This window comes from Falco rusticolus, chromosome 8 (genome assembly GCF_015220075.1).
Source record: "Falco rusticolus isolate bFalRus1 chromosome 8, bFalRus1.pri, whole genome shotgun sequence".
In the NCBI taxonomy this organism is placed as follows: Eukaryota; Metazoa; Chordata; class Aves; order Falconiformes; family Falconidae; genus Falco; species Falco rusticolus.
In genome coordinates, this window is record NC_051194.1 from 43843711 (window position 1) to 43863757 (window position 20047).

Below are 20047 nucleotides of genomic sequence, written 5' to 3' on the forward strand. Positions count from 1 at the left end.
AGATTGCAAGGATATGACAACGCTTATCTACAGTAAAGCAAAAACATAAACCCACAGCCACCAAAAGTTTAAAATAAGTCCAAACTGTGGAGCCAGTTCTTTGTGGAGTGAGGCCTGCATGTTAGAAAACATGATTCAGCAGCAGAACTTTTTAGGAAGCATCTGCTAAATGTATAAAAACTGTTCTAGAATGCAAAATGGGTAATCACATTGAAACGTTTAAGTAACAGGTTACTGAACGCTTATCAGTGAGAAGATGATTAGAAGATCGAAAATACCATCACAGGAGTTTCGGTTAGTTTCACTGGCCTTGTACCCTGGTCTACAGGAACAGATAAAGCCTCCTTCATTCAGGTTGGTACAGTTATGTTCACAGATATTTTCTGCACAAGTTCGCTCTGTTCCAGGATCTGGGGGTGGGGGGAAGAAAGAAAGTAAATTATACAATTATAATATAAAAATGAAGTGATAAAGGTGTCATAATTTTGATCATTATTATGATTTTAAATGGTTTTCAGGTAGACAAGATCAGTTTTCTTTCATTTTTTTCTAACTGAAACTCAATTAATGTGAACATGTATTCTCTAAGGCATAACTAACTACATGTCAACACAGCTGCCAGTTAAGTTCAGTCTCTAGACAGGGTCATGATAAAAGCCATAACCATCAAAGCTCACCTTCCTTAAGAGAAATGGCATTCTACATAACCACCAATCACCAGCAACTGCAGAAACTAAGGCATTTGACTAAATCCTACCTTTGCCAGCCCACCTCTTTCTTACCCAGAGCTTTTTTTATCAGTAAACAAAAAGTGTTCTCAATCGCTATCATACATAACACAGGCCCTACATTATCTATAGCTGGAAATTGAGAGAAGATGACAGCTTGTTCATGCTGTACCTAATCTAAAAGCTAATGAAGTCAATACAGGTCATTGCAGAGAATGCACTGCCCTTTAAAACATGTCCATAATTGAAAAGGCAAGCCACGAATAATAGATACTCTGTAACAGACAATGTAAGTACATACAGAATTCTACCAATTCTGACATACTCTACATATACACAAAATACTTTTAAATTCAACTCTGTTATAAAAGTAGAAAATATGAATAATACATGTTTATTGACAGAGCATAAGAAAAAGGTATAGATGTACGGAACAGACATTATATTAAAGCTGATTATTTCCTTTACACATACATATCCAGTGCTGATTAAATTAAGTTTAAACAGCTCAATTTCATATACCTGTAGAAGCATAAACTTATTGTACATACACACACACACACACAAATATTCTGTTTTCTTTATAACACGGGTATTTGATGTTGGGAAAGCAACAAATGTTACCACCTGATCTGCATTCACATCTATCTCCAAAGAATAGAACACTGACTGCCAGAAGGTGTCTGTTTTGCACTGTTACATATCCCTTTTATACTTTTACATTTTTGTCAAGTCATTGCATTAGGTTATATTACCTAAAGACCATTGGGACAGTAGGTGAAACAGAGAAACCAGCTGCTTTAAAATGGACTGCACTATAGGCTTCCCAGTTATCTGCATTTTGCATGCTGGATTGTAAATCACCAGTGCATCATTTGGCACACTTTCACTTGAAGCTATCAAAGCCTGACGAATTGAAATTGCAAGTACATGTTCATATTGTCACTCTGCAGCTGTCTACATATTGATACAAAAAGTTAGGATTTTTTTTTTTCAGATTCCATGAGAATGTTCTCTCTTGCCTCAAAGTTCAAGCCAAAGCTTTTGCATCTAACAGGATGCTAGTAGTAAGTTTATGATGCATAGTTAATAAAAGTTGCACAGAGGATCTTAGAGGGTTGGACTGGCTATCCTTATGGAATTCCATGGTCATGTCTGTAAGCAGGAAAAGAGAAGCATCTCACAGTACTTAAGAGCACTAAGCAACCTACACCAGTTGAGTCTGACTATGAATACTTCATAGGTTGGCCTATTGCAATTATAATGTAAATGTCCAGATGTTCTTGCCTCCATAATGTAACCCATTTCAAAACAAGATCAAAACCATGATGAAACCCTTTTCTGTGATGTGCACTCTAAGCCTAAAAAGGACTGTTCAGAGCACTGAATTTCATAGAATCTTTTAGGTTGGAAAAGATCTTTAAGATCATTGAATCCTACCATAAAACTAACATTGCCAAATCCCACTAAACCACGTCCTTATGTGTCACATCTACACATCTTTTAAATACCCCAAAAGAAGGAAAACAGAAAATATTGTCATGTCTAACTGGATGATCCTAGCACAGGCTAATTAAAAAATCAATACTTATTAGTATGCTATTCAAGAAGAAACATTTCAGACATTTTTATTTCAATAGCATTGTACTTTTGTATTCTATTAATATTACTTACTGCAGCCCATTTCATCAAAATGGTCTCCACAGTCGTCATAATTGTCACAAACATAATGTAGAGGAATGCAATTTCCATTACTGCACTTGAATTCTTCAGTTGTACAAGGTCTTGGGGTTGGTTCTCTACCTACAGTTGAGAAGAGATCCACCCCTCTGTCACAGTTTCAGCTACACAGTAGCAACACACAGCATTATTCTACACTGTTAATGAGGAAGCTGATGCAATCTGGTAAAATAACAACTAGAGTGACTTTGGAAGTCCGTAGTAAATCTAGAACTATAAGTGAGGCCTCATGACTTCTAGTCACATTCCCGTGAACTGAAAGAAGCCCCTCCATTTTATGAAGAGAGAAGGTAAATTATTCTTGTTAATAGTTGATTGAACTTTCTTTTTAATAGTCCAAATCTATTACTATCCTTTAATGATATACTTCATACATCTACTGCAGACTTCAAGAGACTATCAGGATATTAGTAAACTACCAGCTTTAAGAATATTGTACAATAAAGCTAGTAAATAATATTATTAAGCAACAAAAAGGTATTATTAAACTCAATAATAGAAAAATCAACATAGTCAATGAGAACTACATAAGATATCTGAGAGCAAAAACATACTGAATATTAAAAGAGCTTTCGCAGGATTTGGGCCTAAATATCAACACTGTTACTATGTGCATAACAGTGTCAAAAATACAAACTACCCGTTTCTCCATTTTAAAAGTCCCAGCTATTCATCTCATCCTCATTTTATGATACAGTCAAACTCTTTCTTCTTTCCTATTTTAAGTGGAGTTCATAATAAGTTGACATAAGTTAGCTGCTGCTCCTCATAAAATACAATATTATTTTGAAAATCATGCTCTGTACTTTTCAGACAAAGGTTTGCTGACTTTTGCTACTTGTATGGAGAGCTGTAAATACGTAGTACCAATAATCATGGTTCAAATTATTTCATACTGAGCTCTAGTTTTCACAATTCATGTTTCATTCTGACATTTCTATAGTCCTTTGGCATAATTAAACATTAAGCACATCACAGTTACTGAATTTGCTGCTCAGTTTGGTGTAAACATACAGTGTTCCTCTTTCTCATCACTTCCATCTCCACAGTCATCCTCCTGGTTGCACAGCTCATGACTATATATACAGCGGTTGTTTTCACATCGGAAACGGAATGGAGAATCACAAGCAATGTCCACTGAAATCACAGAGACCAAGACAGTTACACTTTGATACCTCATGCCATTGAGTCGCAAATTATCCCTATCGCTTTTATCTGGTAACATTTATCTGGTTTCCCATATTTTAAAAAGTGTGGAAGCATTCAGACCCAAAAGAATATTTTCCTCACATTTTGGTGATCTATGTTAGGATATTAGACATTTTTTGTCAGAAGACAGTGCATCATCTTTGGCCAAAGGCATATCCTATGACTACATTTAACACTGAGGTTTCTAGATTTGTTTATGAAGTAAACTGACTGAAAAACCATCATGCTATTTAAGTGGCTCTATAGTGCACAACTGACAAAAATTTAAGTAGTACTTCAAACAATTCATTTTTGGAGCTGAAGTCAGGACTCCTCAACCATATTTACAAAGATGTTCTGACTATACTGATAACCTTAAAAGCTCAGCACCTTGGAGAATATGTTTATCTGTATTAACCTTTAATTGCAAACTGATGCTCTGATTTTAGATAACCAACTTGAAAATGTGGAATAGTGTCCTTCTCTCTTTGATATGTTTCTCCCTACTTTTACAACTACATATACAAACATCTGCAAAGCAGTGAGAAACATACTGTAGGAGGATGAAGTGAACTTGCATATGAAGCAAAATTCTCAGCATTCATCCTGAATTGTCTGTGAGAATCTCCAGTGAAAATAAAATATTTAAAATTTATTTTCTGATTGTTTTCTATATTGTAATAAGATATTTTATTATGCATATTGTTCATTTTAATATAATTTTTCTCTCTTACAGCAAAGGTGAAGTTCTTCATCAGAGTCATCTCCACAGTCATTGTCACCATCACATTTCCAGTATGGCTGGATACAGACATGGTTTTTACATTCAAACAGCATGGGCGGACAGTATGTACCATTAGGATACCGTGTTGCTGAAGAAAAGTAAAGGATTACGACATTTTCATTTACAATGGAAATTGTAGGCTTTCCTGAAAATTATTCAGCCCTACCCTACATTATTTTTTCAATACCCTTCTCTCCATAGTAGGAGATAAAGTATGAGGCACTGCAAAGATCTCCAACAACAACAGACTGCAAGGTCTGAGGACTTCTTGGTAGCTCTAACCTAATTAAGTCAGGTTTGAATGAATAATAAAACACCATAAGTTACTCCTAGAAACTTCTGAAAATAAAATGTCATTAATTTAACAACTACTACTTGAATCTGTTACTGAAAAATCTAGTTTCAGTAATAAAGGCAAATAATGTCATAGGCACCAAATGTGAATAGCTGAAAAAGTATCTAAGATAACTAATTACAAAAGGACTCACATTGGTATAGTAAAAAAATACTCCCCTAAAAACTGTGGAAAAAACTGAACTAGAGCAAAGAGAAACCAAAAATATGACTCTTATAACCTACATAAATGAACTATATCATTGCCCTTTCAATGGCTTCTCATACACTTTTTCCTCCAAGAATAGCCAAATGTTATGTAACCCGAGTTCTGAGAGATTAACTGTTGCAAGGCACATTCCAGGATGTGGCTACTGTCAGAAGAATTATGGTCCTACTGTTCAGATTCCCCTTCATACTTAAAGCACAGCTTTTAAAATTAAGTACATTGGAAGGCATACAGAACTGCCCTGATACCAACTTGAAGAGACAGTAATTCTCCTGTGTACTGAAACCTGAAATCATTTGAACGTATAAGTCAGAACCAATGCTTCAATATCACCTAAAAAGCCAATGTCAGTCAGCACAGAGAGCACAGAGGTGCTATTTTCATTCCAACCGGGAACAATACTTTCTGGGTAACAGCTGGAGCTGCAGCTTCACATAAACTATAGTGTACAGGCATGTTTTCACAGTAAATCAATACACAGAAGGAAGACAGAAACAGAAAAGTATCTTATTTTCTTGGCTTCACTGATGCTTTAGGAAACTATACACACCTTTGAGCATTATAAAAAACAATCCCATTACAGAACCTTGTTAGAATACACTACAGTTGAAATAGTGGATATTGCAGTGTCCATTGGATAGTAAAAAAAATTTAATTCAGTCACACGTGTATCTTTTCCTGGACCTTGTAAACACAAATTTCCTGGCATTAGGAATGTGTTTACAATCAGTGTAAGAGATGGCGACTCACAGTTTTATTAAAAAGTAGATTCAGAATATTATACTTATCCTGAATTTTTACTGATATCACCAAGTATTGCAGAATTCTGTACCTCTAAGGAGTCATCTCACTTAAAGAGCGAGAAAGTGCAAATCTTTGTGGAAGTGAGCTCAATGAGCACCAACTGCAAAGCTTGAAACTCACGACAAGTTGCTTCATCGGAGAAATCAAGGCAGTCCGCGTTTCCATCACATCTGAAGCGCTCTGCAACACAGTGCCCACTATCACACTGGAAATAACCTGGGTGGCAGGTCCTCAGCTCTGAAAAGATTCAGAATTAACTGTTGAAATGTCTTCTTGTTCAAATCCAGATAAAGTGTTTACTTTTTGAGAACATCATCCTAAAAAGACTGCAAAATCCCAGACCATTAAAACCGTGGTACCCTCTACTTTTGGTGGAATGACTGATCAGGTCAACATTACTTCATTAAAGATGCTTCCCATAAAAGATCATTTTGCAGAATAACTAATCACATCAGAAACGAAAGTGTGAACATGTAAGAGGTAGCATCCAGAAAATACAAACCACAGTCACGTTCATCTGAATTGTCTTCACAGTCATCATCATGATCACAGATCCACCGGGAAGGTATGCAGCGCAAATTGTCACAACGGTATTCACTTTCTGTGCATTCACGAGGACCTTCATTTAAAGTGAACATACAAAAATGAAAGGTTCCCCAGATGTAGATTTAAACATTCACAGCCGTCTCATTAAACCAGACAAGAGTAATATGGGCAGATAATATGGCATAACCGTTAAACCAAAATTATGTTAAAACAACATCCTTTCTCCCCTTTGCCCATACACTTCAATTATGTTAAACATTTTATGTCCCTCTTAAAATAGAAAGAAGGAAATTCATTGTGTATTTTATTTCATCACAGAATTATACAGTAATTTTTATTTCAAATCAGAAGAAAAAAGATCCACTCTCCTTGTTTAAGGATGTACTAAATTTGTACACAGGGCAGAATTCAAATGTCACTTAGTGGGTAACAATTTGTCTTATTGTGATGACGGATTTATCAGTGGTTTTATGTACCCAAAATGTGTCATTGTGACATCACCATGGTATTTCAGCAAAGAAAAGACAGGCTGTAGAGTAAAACAATGGAATGGTTGCAGTTCAGAGCTGTCTGTCCCATTGTCATAAGAAATCGAACAACAGTTAAGCCAAAAGATGGACTATACCATGACAGCCAAAAAAGAACTCACTGCATTTCTGCTCATCAGAGTTATCTCCACAGTCATTATCTCCATCACACTTCCAGCGCAGTGGGATACATCGATGGTTGTCACAACGGAAATCTCCAAAAGGACTGCAAGTCATCTCCTCTGCAGTGTAGACAGTTTGCCAATGAAACAGTACACATTAGCAGAGTCTTTCGTTAAGACAGAATGCACACAAGATAATGGAAGTAAAGATGTTTTTGCCTCAAACTGGGCCAAGTAATAGCGAATTAATTAAGAAACAGTTGAAATAATTACATAAAACTGAGATGGAAACACAAAGAGGTAAACTTGGTATTGTCAAAGAACATCATCTTGATCTCATGGTGTGTTACAGTTTCAAGTCTTTTCTGGTTCTAATATAGTTATCCAATGTCCTCTAAGCTTTTAAGTGCATGAGAGTTTTCAGCACAAATATGAGGGTCTGGGAAAGCATCATCATACTTCCCATACCAATGGTTTCACCAGCATAGGAGGTAAATTAACTAAAATGTATAACACACTGACAATTTTAATTGGCTAAAAGAGTTCAGCTTAAGTAGCAGTATTTCCTGTTTCATTTGATGACATATCAGTCAAAATAAATCTTCAGAGCTCATAAATATGTGAGCTGCACAATGAATTGCTGCACACAGAATTTTTCCTGAAGACAAACAGCCACCAGGGTAATTAACTGTTATCAAACAAAATATGTCCAGGTACATTATTTCTGAAGACTTCAGAAAATCAAGGCATTTGTTAATTGGAGAAATGGTTTAGGTACAAAGTTATGTTGAAATGTCCTTCTTTGCCAAACATACCACAGCCTTGTTCATCACTGTTGTCTCTGCAGTCATCATTCCCATTGCACACTGCCCACAGTGGTATGCAACGGTAGTTGGTTCTACAGCTGAATTGCGTATGATTGTCACACCGATAGGCCGGGCCCACTGAAAGAGGCAGTTGTCAAAATTAGTGTAACTTAGCCATTGAACCGTCCTCCTTGCTATTCTGCCTTTCAAAATCTGTTACTATTTATAGTCAATTATTTTTACTAAAAAGAGCTCTCTGCTAACTTTAGTGTTGTAAAATACCAAGCATTAAATGTATCTGTTTTTACTATTTTTTCCAATCTATGCTGCTTATATTCTGCATGCGCTACAAACCCATGAAAGGTTCAAATGACATTTGATGTACTTTTCCCTGAAGTTTTTAGAGCTGGTAACAGAAGTCCCAAAACTGGAAGCCAGAGGAGGCAGCTTTTCCTCAGATGGCAAAATTTGGCCACAAGTTCTTCCACACGCCGGTGAGTCATGTGCTGCAGCACATGGGAAAATCCTGCTGTTAAACATAGTCTAGACTGTGCTCTGCATTTGTTCTCCTTGTAAGCTTGGTTCCAAATCATGTTAGCTTCAAGAAATGAAACTTTACTTTGTTTTTGTAAAAAGTGTGACATATGTCATACTCCAAAGTGGAACAAGGTAAAAATTGGTGAACTCTCATTCACTGTTTCCACACAGGCAATATATGTGCATATCTCACAAAGTGTTGTTAGGGTCCAAGCAGAGGATGCTGTAAGCATCAAGCAAGCCAGAGTGAGATGTTGCCAGTTCTTGGTAATCTGGCCAGCATAATTAAGCTTTCTCCCCTTCAAGTATAAGTAGCAAATTATCTCATAGCCTCTATGTTTTCTAACACTCTTTACTGCATGACTGCAATTTGCTTGCAGAAAACATTCCTTTCCAATAAATTTTCAACCAGGAAAATTAAGTAATGTAGTTTCCTGGTTTTGGTGCACTACAATATAGGTAGCTTACTACAGCTGTGTGCTTACTGCATTCGTGGAATGGCTCATCAGAGTTATCACCACAATCATCATCCACATCACATTTCCAGGACTGTGGGATGCAATGGCCATTATCACATTTAAATTGGCCTGGAGGACAGGTTCTACTGGCACAGTGAGTACTATCTTCATCTGAGTTGTCACCACAGTCATCCTCTCTGTCACACTGCCAGGCTTCTGGGATACATCGTTTATTGGCACACTGCCACTGATGAGTTTCACACTGGTGATTAGCTGAAACAATACAAAATGTTGTTAGGATACTGAAACTTAAGCAGTTATGTCTACAGCAAAAGTTAAAAACAAAGTCAGTAAAAATTTAAAACTTTGAGTTTACTTGTCCAGCTAAGGTACAGATTTCTAACGTCACATGGCACATTTCCTACATGCATCTTCAGACAAGCTCACTAAGGCTCTACACTTTTCTAGGAGCAAGACAAATAGTATCTTCTCCTATAGCAAAGGGAAGTAAATCCAACAGTCAAACATGATTGAGGCAGGGGCTCCCAGCCACTTTGTAGAGGAGCTAAGTGACATTGTGGCTCTTGCCATGCTACCAACTTAGATGTATATTGCCTGATGAGCCTGTTCCTCTGACTATGAATGAACATGCCAGAAAACTTAGTAGAAGACCATGCTAATATCAGCTTCACAACCTATAAATGTACAGCCTCTGTTCCAAAAGGGCAAAGCACTGGAAGCTGATGTCAGCAGTGCTGGCAAACTGGGGGAGCTCTGAAGGCCTATGAAAACAGGAGCCAACACTGATCTCTTCTTCCAGACTATGAATGTCTCGCTGGACATACCTTACTGCTTGTTTACATATACTGCCAAAATGTTCAAGGGGAAACAGTATAATTTCCATACATTTTCTAGACTAAAGGATTCTATTCCCATGCACAAGGTGATGAGCAGAAGGAATTATGTAGACCTAAACTGACTTTTATTGTACCTAGTATATATTAAAACTGGTGACAAATTATGCAGCTGCCACATTTTTACTTATTTAATATTCCCTTGTGCCACACTTAAGAGATTAGCTAGTTGAAACTCAGGTAAAACTGACATTCTATTTAATTCTGTCACTGTTAGAAACCTTTTGCTAATGGAAGGCAGTGAAACTACCAATTATACAACCACACTGCTCTCCCCACCACCACCTCCCCTCTGTATTACTAAGCTTGCAACTACCAGAACTACATTATTTACAAAAAGAGAACTAAGGATGTGATTTTTAAAATTAGATAGAAGTATGAGGAATAAAACAAGTTTTTAAGGAAGCAACATTATTCCACAAGCATAATTAGGCTACATTTCTAAAATACTGACATCACAAACAGCTCTCAAAAAAAAAAAAAATCTCACATGCACTGGATTTTGTGCAATGCAGAGGGTGAAATAATTTTGTCCCATTACATAAAGCTCTAGAATACAAAGAAAATGAACATACGTGGTAGACTGACCTGGGCATTAGGAAGGCCTTAAGTTCCTCATACTCAGTATACTTTACTGAGAACAAAACAAAGTGTGTCCTGATTCTAGTATTTTATACCTCAGATTGTAATTTACACTAGTTCAAATCTGTCCCAAAGGTGTAGAAAATGTTAAATTTTGATATAGTACATTTTTGCTCTCCTCTACCCTGCTTTTGCACTAAGGTGAACTGCTGTAGCAGGTGCAAGACTAGAAAAGACTGCATCTGTCTACCTCACTTCTTCATCTGCGAAAAAAAGATAATGATTCTGAAATTTATATATAGTTTATAAGTTTTGTCCTGCAAAACACCTGAATTTATTAGTTGTAACATACCACAAAGTACAGGATCTTCATCTGATCTGTCATGGCAATCTGGCTGGGTATTACACAGGAAATGTGGACTTGTGCAGTTCCCATCATTACACTGAAACTGACCAACCGGACAGTATCGGTGCAGACAGGTAGGGGGCTCATCAGAGCCATCTCGACAGTCCCTCTGCCCATCACATTTCCACCAGATAGGAATACACCTACAAAGAGAAAACAGCGTTTTCTTTGTTTAGGAAGTGTCTCTACAGATATACAGTCATTACACAACCATCTTTTTACAGCACATAAGAGAGTTTTGCCTCAGTGTTATTTCTTGAGACTTTCAAGACGTCTTGAATGTCATGTCTTCCACTTCATATGTCAAATGCTAAAAAAATATGCCACAATACTGTCACCAGAACAGATTATATTGGTGGGCCTCTAGAAGAAAGTTCACAGCAAATCAAGGAGGATTTAATTTTTATGTGTATTTATGGTAACCATCTCTCATCCTTTTTAAATCAATCTTCAACTGGATTTTTAATGAGGTAACATTTTAATAATTCACCTGAACTTTACCACAAGAATTTCACTAGAGATTATCAATGTAACATTGCTTCAAAAGGCCACCCAATAAGGACATCTGCCACACAGAGTGATACAATATCAGCACAGTAGCTCTTATATCACCATTCCTCTCCCTCCACTCCTGTTGTCTCAAGAAAAAGGGTCAGAAATATGCCCCTACATCAGCTAAATGGCTTTCCTGGGCCACTGACAGCATATATTTGGCAGAAACAGGTACGTTGTAAAAGATGTACAAAAAATAAAGAGAAGGTTCCAGGTTCACGAACTCAACTGGAAATGTTTTCTGGGAGGTACATGTTTCTAACAACCCAAACTTTGCTACATTAGCGATGTCATACAACAGGAAGTAAAAAAAATACTATTTAAACAATGAGTCTAGAAGTATTTTTCCAAAATCGAAGACTGTCTGGCTTTGTCTTTGTAAGCACACCACAAATTCATAGTGAGTGCAGAAGAAAACCCTAATTTCATGCCCTTTGAAAGAGACTAAACTGTAAAACACATCCTTAAAAAGACATTGAAAAAAGATTGTCAGCAGTGGACTTACCTCTCAGTGTCTGCACAGAGAAACTGGGTGCTAGAGCACATTGGAAGGCAGTGGGCTGTATTGCCAAACTGTACTATCATGAAGTTATCGGGACATTCACAGGAATAACCCTGACCACCAGCTTTTATTAGACAAAGATGGGAACAACCACCATTGTTGGTGCCACAAGGATTATTAACTGGTAAAACAGAGAATAAATATTACCATACTTTGCAAATCCCAGGACACAAAGGTCTCAATTTACAATAAAGTCCTCCAATACTGTATTAAAAGATGTAATACATTGAAAAAGAAGACCTAGATAACTAGGCACTTAGTGAAAGAACTATATATGATTTCATATACAGGAAATGTACGCTATTAAGCCATGACGTTTTAGAAACTAATTTAAAAGCATGCATTTCCAGTCATTGCTATTCAAAATGACAATTTATAAGCATGAAGTAGAGGACTACATTTGCTCTGTGCATTTTATTCACCTCAGCAAAGCTAAAAGCTGAGTGCACTTAAGACCCTTTACAATTAGTTTCCAGATAACAGCTGACCCTCTAAATGCAAAACCAATTCTGTTTTCTCACCAAATGGCTGTCTGTATGGATGGTAAACATGGATGTCAAATGGCCTGTGTGTGGTGTTCACAAGAACAGTCCTGTCTGATCCATCATATTTATTTCCCTTTTCAACTGTTCTTGTGTTCCAGTCAGTCCAATATATTGTGTCTTCAAAAATTGTTATTGCAAACGGATGAGGTAAAGTGCCATCATATACCACATGACGATGATGTCCATCCAGGTCAGAGTATCTACACAAAGAAATATGTGTGAAACGTTCAGATAAATACTAACACATCCTCACGTTTTAATTATACATGCTTATGGTACTTCATTATTGGTGACCAGGTTCATACCATGTGGAACTGAAGCTTCTTTAGTCCCTACTGATAGAGCACCGTCCTCAGGGAATTCATTTTAAGATAAGCAGGAAAGTAAGCCAGGTTATTTTAGGCAAATAAACGGAATAGAGGAACAGCCACCAAAATGTAAAGCCTTCCCACAGAAGCATATCAGCTAGTCCAATTAAATTTTGCACATTTTCTGCCTTACAGCAAGTTATTTTTGTAACATAGGAGACTAGCTTGCCTGTATCACTCCGACTGCTAATAATGGAACACTCAAGACAATAATAGGCCTCATATTCCTAGATTTTACCTGTCTCTGATTTAAAGCCTCCTCTGATGAGATATCTTCAATAAGATCTTGTATTTTTACTATCACCTTGCTATAGGGAGAAATTATGAAATCCAAGAGAGAAAGCAAGACAGAGAAACATACATATAAATGATACACACATTTTTTAAAAGGCTGCTGGAAGAATTACTGAAAAGAAGAATAGAAGTACATATAAACCTAAATGTACATGTCAATATTAATAAAAATACATATACTAATATAAATACAGAGAAATGCTTTTTGAGTATTTCAGTACCTTGACAGGAACCAGAATGCTAGTTACTCACTTTTACTGATATTTAAGTGGAAATTTTCTAACACTAGAAGCAATTAATAGATTTTTCTTGAATCACAAAAGAATCCCATGTGCTAACAAGAAATTCCATGTTGTACCTATGGACAAATGTTCAAAGATACTCTAACGCTTTGTATACCATTTTATTAGCATGTCACTAGTTTAGTTACAGCTCAACACCTATCTATAGGCAGAAACAAGAGAATCAGGAAAAAAACAGTGATTTTATATTCAGTTTGCTTTGGTTCAGGTTGTACGCTTAGGTACAGAGAAGTTGCATATTCAAGTACAGACTGTGAATCTTTTCACTATAATTTTTGGACCACTTCCAGCAAAGATATGAACTAGGCTACTGTGTCATCTAGTGATTCATATCACCTGCTACTCCAGACTTTCTGCCTCTGGTTTCCTATAGAGCCAGTGGGTACATACGGATGCTTACAGCACCTATAAATGTTACCACTGCAATCCAACATAAGCAATTATTCAGTTGTTTTATTCATTTCTGTGTACTTACTCAATGTAATTTAGATGGGCATCTGCCCAGTACAGCTTGTCATTGGTGTAATCTATGGTGAGTCCATTGGGCCACTCTAACTTTGTAGAGATAATTACTGTCTTCTCCTTGCCATCCATGCCTGCTCGTCCAATATAGGCTCGATCTGCCCAGTCTGTCCAGTAGATTTGCCTGTCCAAATAAATACTTATAGTTAGGATTGTTGTAAAAATATGCTGAAGTAAATATTAGAAACCACACCTCAAACACAGTGTTTCCTGCAACAGAACTAAAGCAGAAAACTGTTAATTTGTTGCTTTAACTGCTACAGCAGCCAATTGCGTGATCACAAGTATCTTCAAAGAATGCAACTGGCAGCCCCACCATCTAACAAACCACACAGATGTCCATCAACCTTTTTACCCTGGCAACCAAAACTTCCTTGTCCAAATTCCACTTTCAATGATATCTGACAGCCTGCATAAATACCTAAAAAAGATAAGATACTATTTTTCCTAAGCCGCAACTAAAATATAATGCCATGCAAATCTGAGTGTAGACAGCCAAAATTTATTTCAAATTTTCAGAGACAGTGCAAGACTATTCAGAAAAGAAAGGAAAAGCACTCTTGAAATGTCATACCCATATTTTGGATGAACCACAATTGCTCTGGGGTACTGAAAGCAGAAAGTGTTGTTGGCATCTACACACTGATCCACCAGTTTTTTCCGGAATCTTCCATCAAGTTCAGAGACATAGAGACAATCTTTGTAGGCATCCACCCAGTACAATTTTCTGAAATTTTAGAGTTAATTTATTTACTCTTATTTGCTGTTTTTTTAATTTATTTTGCTTCATAGCATCTTAAATTTCACAGGTTTTTTACTCCTAGAAGTAATACACCCACTGTAAAGGAAGAATACACAGACCATACTGACAACTCTTCTACACCATGCTCCAGACTGCCTTTTTCACTCCTGCTGTTCTGGCATCCACAGTCATTGGTGCCAAATTCAAACTTTCAGTTGCCCAATTGAGTAATAATATGCCATTTGCCTAAAAATTCCTAACCTCCCTTTCTCTTCCCTTCCTCTCCTACCAACAATGGCCAGTGAAGAGGAGCAGGAAAAGACGTGCAGTGCAATGGATTGTGACCAGGGCTGTAAAGTACTGGAGAGAATCACCACACTGCCACCTCTGCTCTCATCAAACAAGTAGAATAGTTGCCAGGTTCTCCTTTGAAAATTCCTAAGCAGTTCCATAGTCCAATTTAAACTTCACCTAGAAATTTCTAACGCTTCTATTACTTTGCCTAGGAATTATACACAGCTGTAATCAAAGAAAACATGCAAGCTGAAGCAATGATTTTTAAAAGCCTGCAACAAAACAAAGCATTTAATTTAGTTAGAACTACAGCAGGCTACTTTGAAATTGTCTGCACAGCTGGTCAGCTCCAGCATTCACGGGGTCGTTCCAGAAATAGCTTGACAGATACAGCTTCTGTCTAAACCACCCTCAGCAGTACCATTCCCACAAGGGAATAGAAGGTAGTCTTCCCCAATCTGCACCTCATGGCATCCTCCAGTCCTCCCCCTGTACTGAAAATGAGCAGAAAAACTTATCAACCATTGTACTGTCCTTTGAAACAGCTAAACAAAAATTGACTGAGGACATAACTAAAGGTAGCTGAAATAATTCAGTAACTGTATTAGTAATGGAACAGTAGGAACACTTCAGCTAAAATTGGGCTTTTCTTTCCTCACCTGTCCATGAATCATAAAGCATTTAAGACTGCTGGCAACATTAATTATCATTAGGTTTAGAGAGAAAGTGGTTTAAAAATAAAAACTATTATATTCATATAAACACTCTCATAGAAGTTCCAAATGTGACTTTTTGAACAATTCTCATTATTTTTCAGTCTGATCCATGATATTTATAATTTTCATACTAATACTGCACTCAGAAAGCAAAACTTAATGAAACACAGCCAAGAACATTGTCAGAAAGGGCACCACATAAGGACAGAGTTTCTGTGGGAGTAAATCAGACTACTTTTTGACACGCAGTATATAATTCAAAAAATCACCACAATGCAACATGTTTTCCAATTACCTCACCCTTACACTGCCCTCCTTACAGCAAACAATGTGGATCACATTGATTGTCAGTCAGTTAAAGATGCATTTTTCAAGAGCAAAAGAAATGTGCTTTTCGCATTGGTACAGGAGCTAAATTTCATTAATGTTTATTATTACTTTATTGGAATCTAGTTATCTGTTCTGACATATTGTTTATGCATAGAGTGAAGCCTGCATCCCAACCTCAACAACTGCTAGCAAAGAAATAAAATGCATAAGCTCAGAACCCCTACCCCATAGCCACATGTAACATCCCACCTGCCTGCTTGCCTAGTCCATTTATTAATGGTTTCCTAACAAGTTTTTCCAAGGGTCATATGCACTGCTTCATTATTGATGAGAAACCAACTCTGATATAACCTCAGTATACTAGATATGAGAACAATTAAAGGAAAGCGTTATGTAATGTATTAGATGCTGATAAGCAATTCCAGAGCAGTTGTGTAACGCTGCATCCACAATCCAAAACTATTTCAGCACTCATTGGGAATTCCATATGAAGTGGGAGAAAAATCCCAAGATAAACTCCCTCACACATCATTTCCTTAGTAGCCCAGAAAGACAAAAAACGTATTTTCTTACCTGCCAACCCAGTCAACAGCGATACCTTCCCCGTTGGGTACATCATCACTTATCACTGCCTCCTTATTTGTTCCATTTAGGAACATTCGTTCAATGACCTTCCTCCCCACATCAATCCAGTACAACCTCTTTTCCACCCTGTCAAAGTCCAGTGCCACCACATTTCTCAGTCCTTGCAAAATGAGAGAGTAAGACTGACCATCTGCTGTGAGATTTCTCAGATAGTAACGGTTGCTAAAAATAAGGTATGGGGAGATATTACTATTTTGCCGGCAACTTTTTCCATCAGGCTCCCGGATATAGCCTGGGGCACACTTACAGATGTAGGAGCCAGCTGTGTTCTCACAAATCTGGCTACATACTGATGGAGTTTCATTGCACTCATCAATATCATCACAAGTCCGTTTATCAGACATAAGTTTGTATCCAGGATGACAAGAACAGTAGAAACTTGTCTGTGTGTCCGTACAGTCATGATCACATCCACTGATTGAAGGGTCACTGCATTCATTTATACCTGGGGAAGGAAAGGAGTTCTATTCAAGGAACTAGCTAGCAGAGCAAGTAGTACAGTCATTTTCCAACATCCTTTCTCCACCTCTCTCCCCTGCTACACCCTGAAAACACTGAATATTGATCTAGGCTACTGTAATAAAAGAGCAAGAAAAATAATCTAATCTAATCTAAAATTATTCTAGCACCTTTGAGGTCTGTCACCAAACACACCAAGTGAAAAATACACACTTTTGAGTGGTGTATTTTGGAAATGTAAGAGCAATATATAACAATGTATAAACTATATTTAGTTTATATAATTAGCTAATTTTCACAGTTTGTTAAAATGGTATATAATAAGTATGATTTAATTAAAACAAAAAAATAGATATATACATTTCTTATAATCCTTCTGAGAAACAACCATAGAATAGATATGACTAATCAAAGCAATTCTCTTGAGTTCATTTTTTTAAAGCTGCCTAAGCATTTTCAATTATGACAGTACAAATAGATCTACACATACCACATCCTTTTTCATCGCTATTATCTAAGCAATCATCCAACCGATTGCAGACTTTAACCATTTCAATGCAGTTTCCATTGTCACATTTAAAATGATGGGGAGGGCAGGTTGGTTCTGGTGTTCTACAGAGATGTTCCAGCTCATCAGATTCATCACCACAGTCGTTATCGCCATCACAGACATAGGCCTTGGAAATGCAGCGCCCATTCTGACAAGTAAACTGGTGCTGTTGACATGGTTCATAAATGCATCCCCTTTCATCACTGCTATCACCACAGTCATTCCGCCTGTCACATCTGAAGAAGAATGAACACTTTTTTTCAAATATAAGAAGAGAATCACCATCTCTAGGGCAGATGGATAAACATACTCTCCCGATTTCCAAAGGTCAGATATTATTGGCTCCAATGGAAGACACTTTCAGAAACCAGGCTAATATTATATAGGGTCTGACCCTGCCAGTCCTGCATGTATTCCCCATTTCTATTACAAGCTGAACAGAATCACCCCAGGAGACGTTACTAGGCACAATAAAAAGGATTAAATGCTAATGGTGAGCACTGGGAATATTAAAATAGAAAATTCCAGAGCATTTTCAAATGAAAACTAATGCTTGAATGCAGAGCAGATAAACAGTTTCATTGCAATATGCAGATCTACTTAACAACTAAATAGTGTGAAAAAAAAGATTGAATTAGCTCCTTCACTTTCAGAATTTTGAGAATTTCTGCAACGGTTCAGGTAGTTACAAACCTGTAAGTGTTTCGTATGCACAAGCCATTACTACAAGTAAACTCATTTTCTGTGCAAGATCTTCTTGTGCAGTTCTGGTGTTCATCAAATGCATCACTGCAGTCAGCATCACCATCACAGATCCATGCCCGAGGAATGCACCTCCTGAGTGGGGGTCGATTGTTGGCGCATGTGAACTCTGCTGCTGTACAGTTGCGATTTGCTGAAAGAAAAACATGTTCGCTGATACACCACGTTATACTCTGTGTATGAAACACCCTCCCCTGCCACACACACACGCAGCCTGGATATCCTCCCGTAATCCACAATAAAGCCATGCTGTGCTGCATGTGCAGAGACAGATACCACTGTACCCTCTCATATACAAAACTCATATGCATTCCCACTAAGTTTCACTGAGCATTGCTCTTCATGGAGACTGACTGGGAGCCCAAGAACTTTAGGATTCCTTAGGCAATGCTAGTATGTACAGAACTCTGGAGCTTGTTGGATTCTCGGCATAAGCTCTTCATGTGTCTGGCCAGATTTCCTGGGAGCTGAACAGGTATTAAGCCTAGTATCTCTATCCTCTGCTTTCTTCAAGGCATTCCATGCTCCAGGGAGAAAACAGAGGGAGCACCATTGCAGCTAAAAAGGGCAAGGACTGCAAGTGTATCCAGCTACTATTAAAAGACTCAAGGAGCAGGACCAGGCTTGGTGAACCTTACTCCCTTTTTCACCCTCTAAACAGCCATGCTTATCTCGCTGACTAATTTTTGAAGAAATTAGGCCAAAACCATGTGGTTATTAATATGCACAAACCAGTCTGTGTGACAGTCAGGGAGTATCTCCACTGAAGCTGCTATTGCTGCACAAATCATACAAACAACCCAGGTTAATTATATCTCCACTTGAACTCAACAAATAAGAGTAATTACAAAATCAGAAAAAATACTTTTTTTACCAGCAAAATATTCAATTTTAATTCAATATAATGAAAATGAAGGTACAGTAAGAGTTTATCTCATGCTTAATCTGCACCTTTATGGATAGAAAAATTGGCAGAGGGTAGGAGTTTAGCAATTGGTTGTTTTCTAAAAAATGCCTACAAGACAAACAAACAAAGCACAGTATCTACTGCATTAAACACCTACCACAATTATGTCTTTGATCCTCATCACTCATATCCCCACAGTCATTATCACCATCACAGATCCATGTTGCTGGGATACATCTTCCATCGTCACATCTGAACTGGTCACTTGAACAAGTCCGCATTTGGGGCACTTAAAAACAAACACAGTCACTCTGCTCATTAAACTAACCTGCACTGCCATGAAAATCTACTAAGAAAGGTATTTTAGGGAGAATCTTATGACAGTGAAACGTAAGATAGAAGCTTAAGCGTAAGACAGTTAAGGTATGTATGTATGTATGTGTATATATATATATATATATAAGGTGTGTGTATATATATATACACACAGAAATATAAAAGGTATAAATGCAAGACATTTTCTTAAACTAAAGGTGCAACTCCAGCAATGTGCAAAGTGAACTACCAGCCCTGCTTAAATCATAGAAGAATTTCTTCTGCCTTGTTATGCTAACTTTTACAGTGAGAATAATGACTGTTGTAATATAAACTCCAGTGACTTCAGTTAGCCCCTCCTCTTGCTCCCTGGAAATTACTTTTCATCTTTATCCCCCTCTCCTCTGCTTATTACTATCAGTTTCTATTGTACATAGGGGATTTACTTATTGTAATACTACAATACTCTACTTCATAC

General features: G+C 37.3%; 1 protein-coding gene across 6 annotated transcripts in view; it reads right to left on the bottom strand.

Annotated features, from left to right (window-relative positions):
• The window catches only part of LRP2 (LDL receptor related protein 2), a 128040-nt gene that overhangs the window by 19848 nt on the left and 88145 nt on the right, over positions 1 to 20047 (bottom strand). For all 6 annotated transcript variants that reach the window (XM_037398860.1, XM_037398857.1, XM_037398863.1 and 3 more), the window contains 18 exons: positions 19412 to 19543; positions 18279 to 18480; positions 17526 to 17821; positions 16505 to 17021; positions 14424 to 14576; positions 13803 to 13973; positions 12340 to 12563; positions 11762 to 11939; positions 10651 to 10847; positions 8830 to 9075; positions 7817 to 7945; positions 7002 to 7121; positions 6309 to 6425; positions 5927 to 6043; positions 4391 to 4528; positions 3483 to 3605; positions 2403 to 2531; positions 279 to 410 (listed from right to left, as the gene is read on the bottom strand). In XM_037398860.1, coding sequence (XP_037254757.1) covers positions 279 to 410; positions 2403 to 2531; positions 3483 to 3605; positions 4391 to 4528; positions 5927 to 6043; positions 6309 to 6425; positions 7002 to 7121; positions 7817 to 7945; positions 8830 to 9075; positions 10651 to 10847; positions 11762 to 11939; positions 12340 to 12563; positions 13803 to 13973; positions 14424 to 14576; positions 16505 to 17021; positions 17526 to 17821; positions 18279 to 18480; positions 19412 to 19543 — 3321 coding nt within the window. The remainder of the gene's footprint in view (positions 1 to 278; positions 411 to 2402; positions 2532 to 3482; positions 3606 to 4390; positions 4529 to 5926; positions 6044 to 6308; positions 6426 to 7001; positions 7122 to 7816; positions 7946 to 8829; positions 9076 to 10650; positions 10848 to 11761; positions 11940 to 12339; positions 12564 to 13802; positions 13974 to 14423; positions 14577 to 16504; positions 17022 to 17525; positions 17822 to 18278; positions 18481 to 19411; positions 19544 to 20047) is intronic.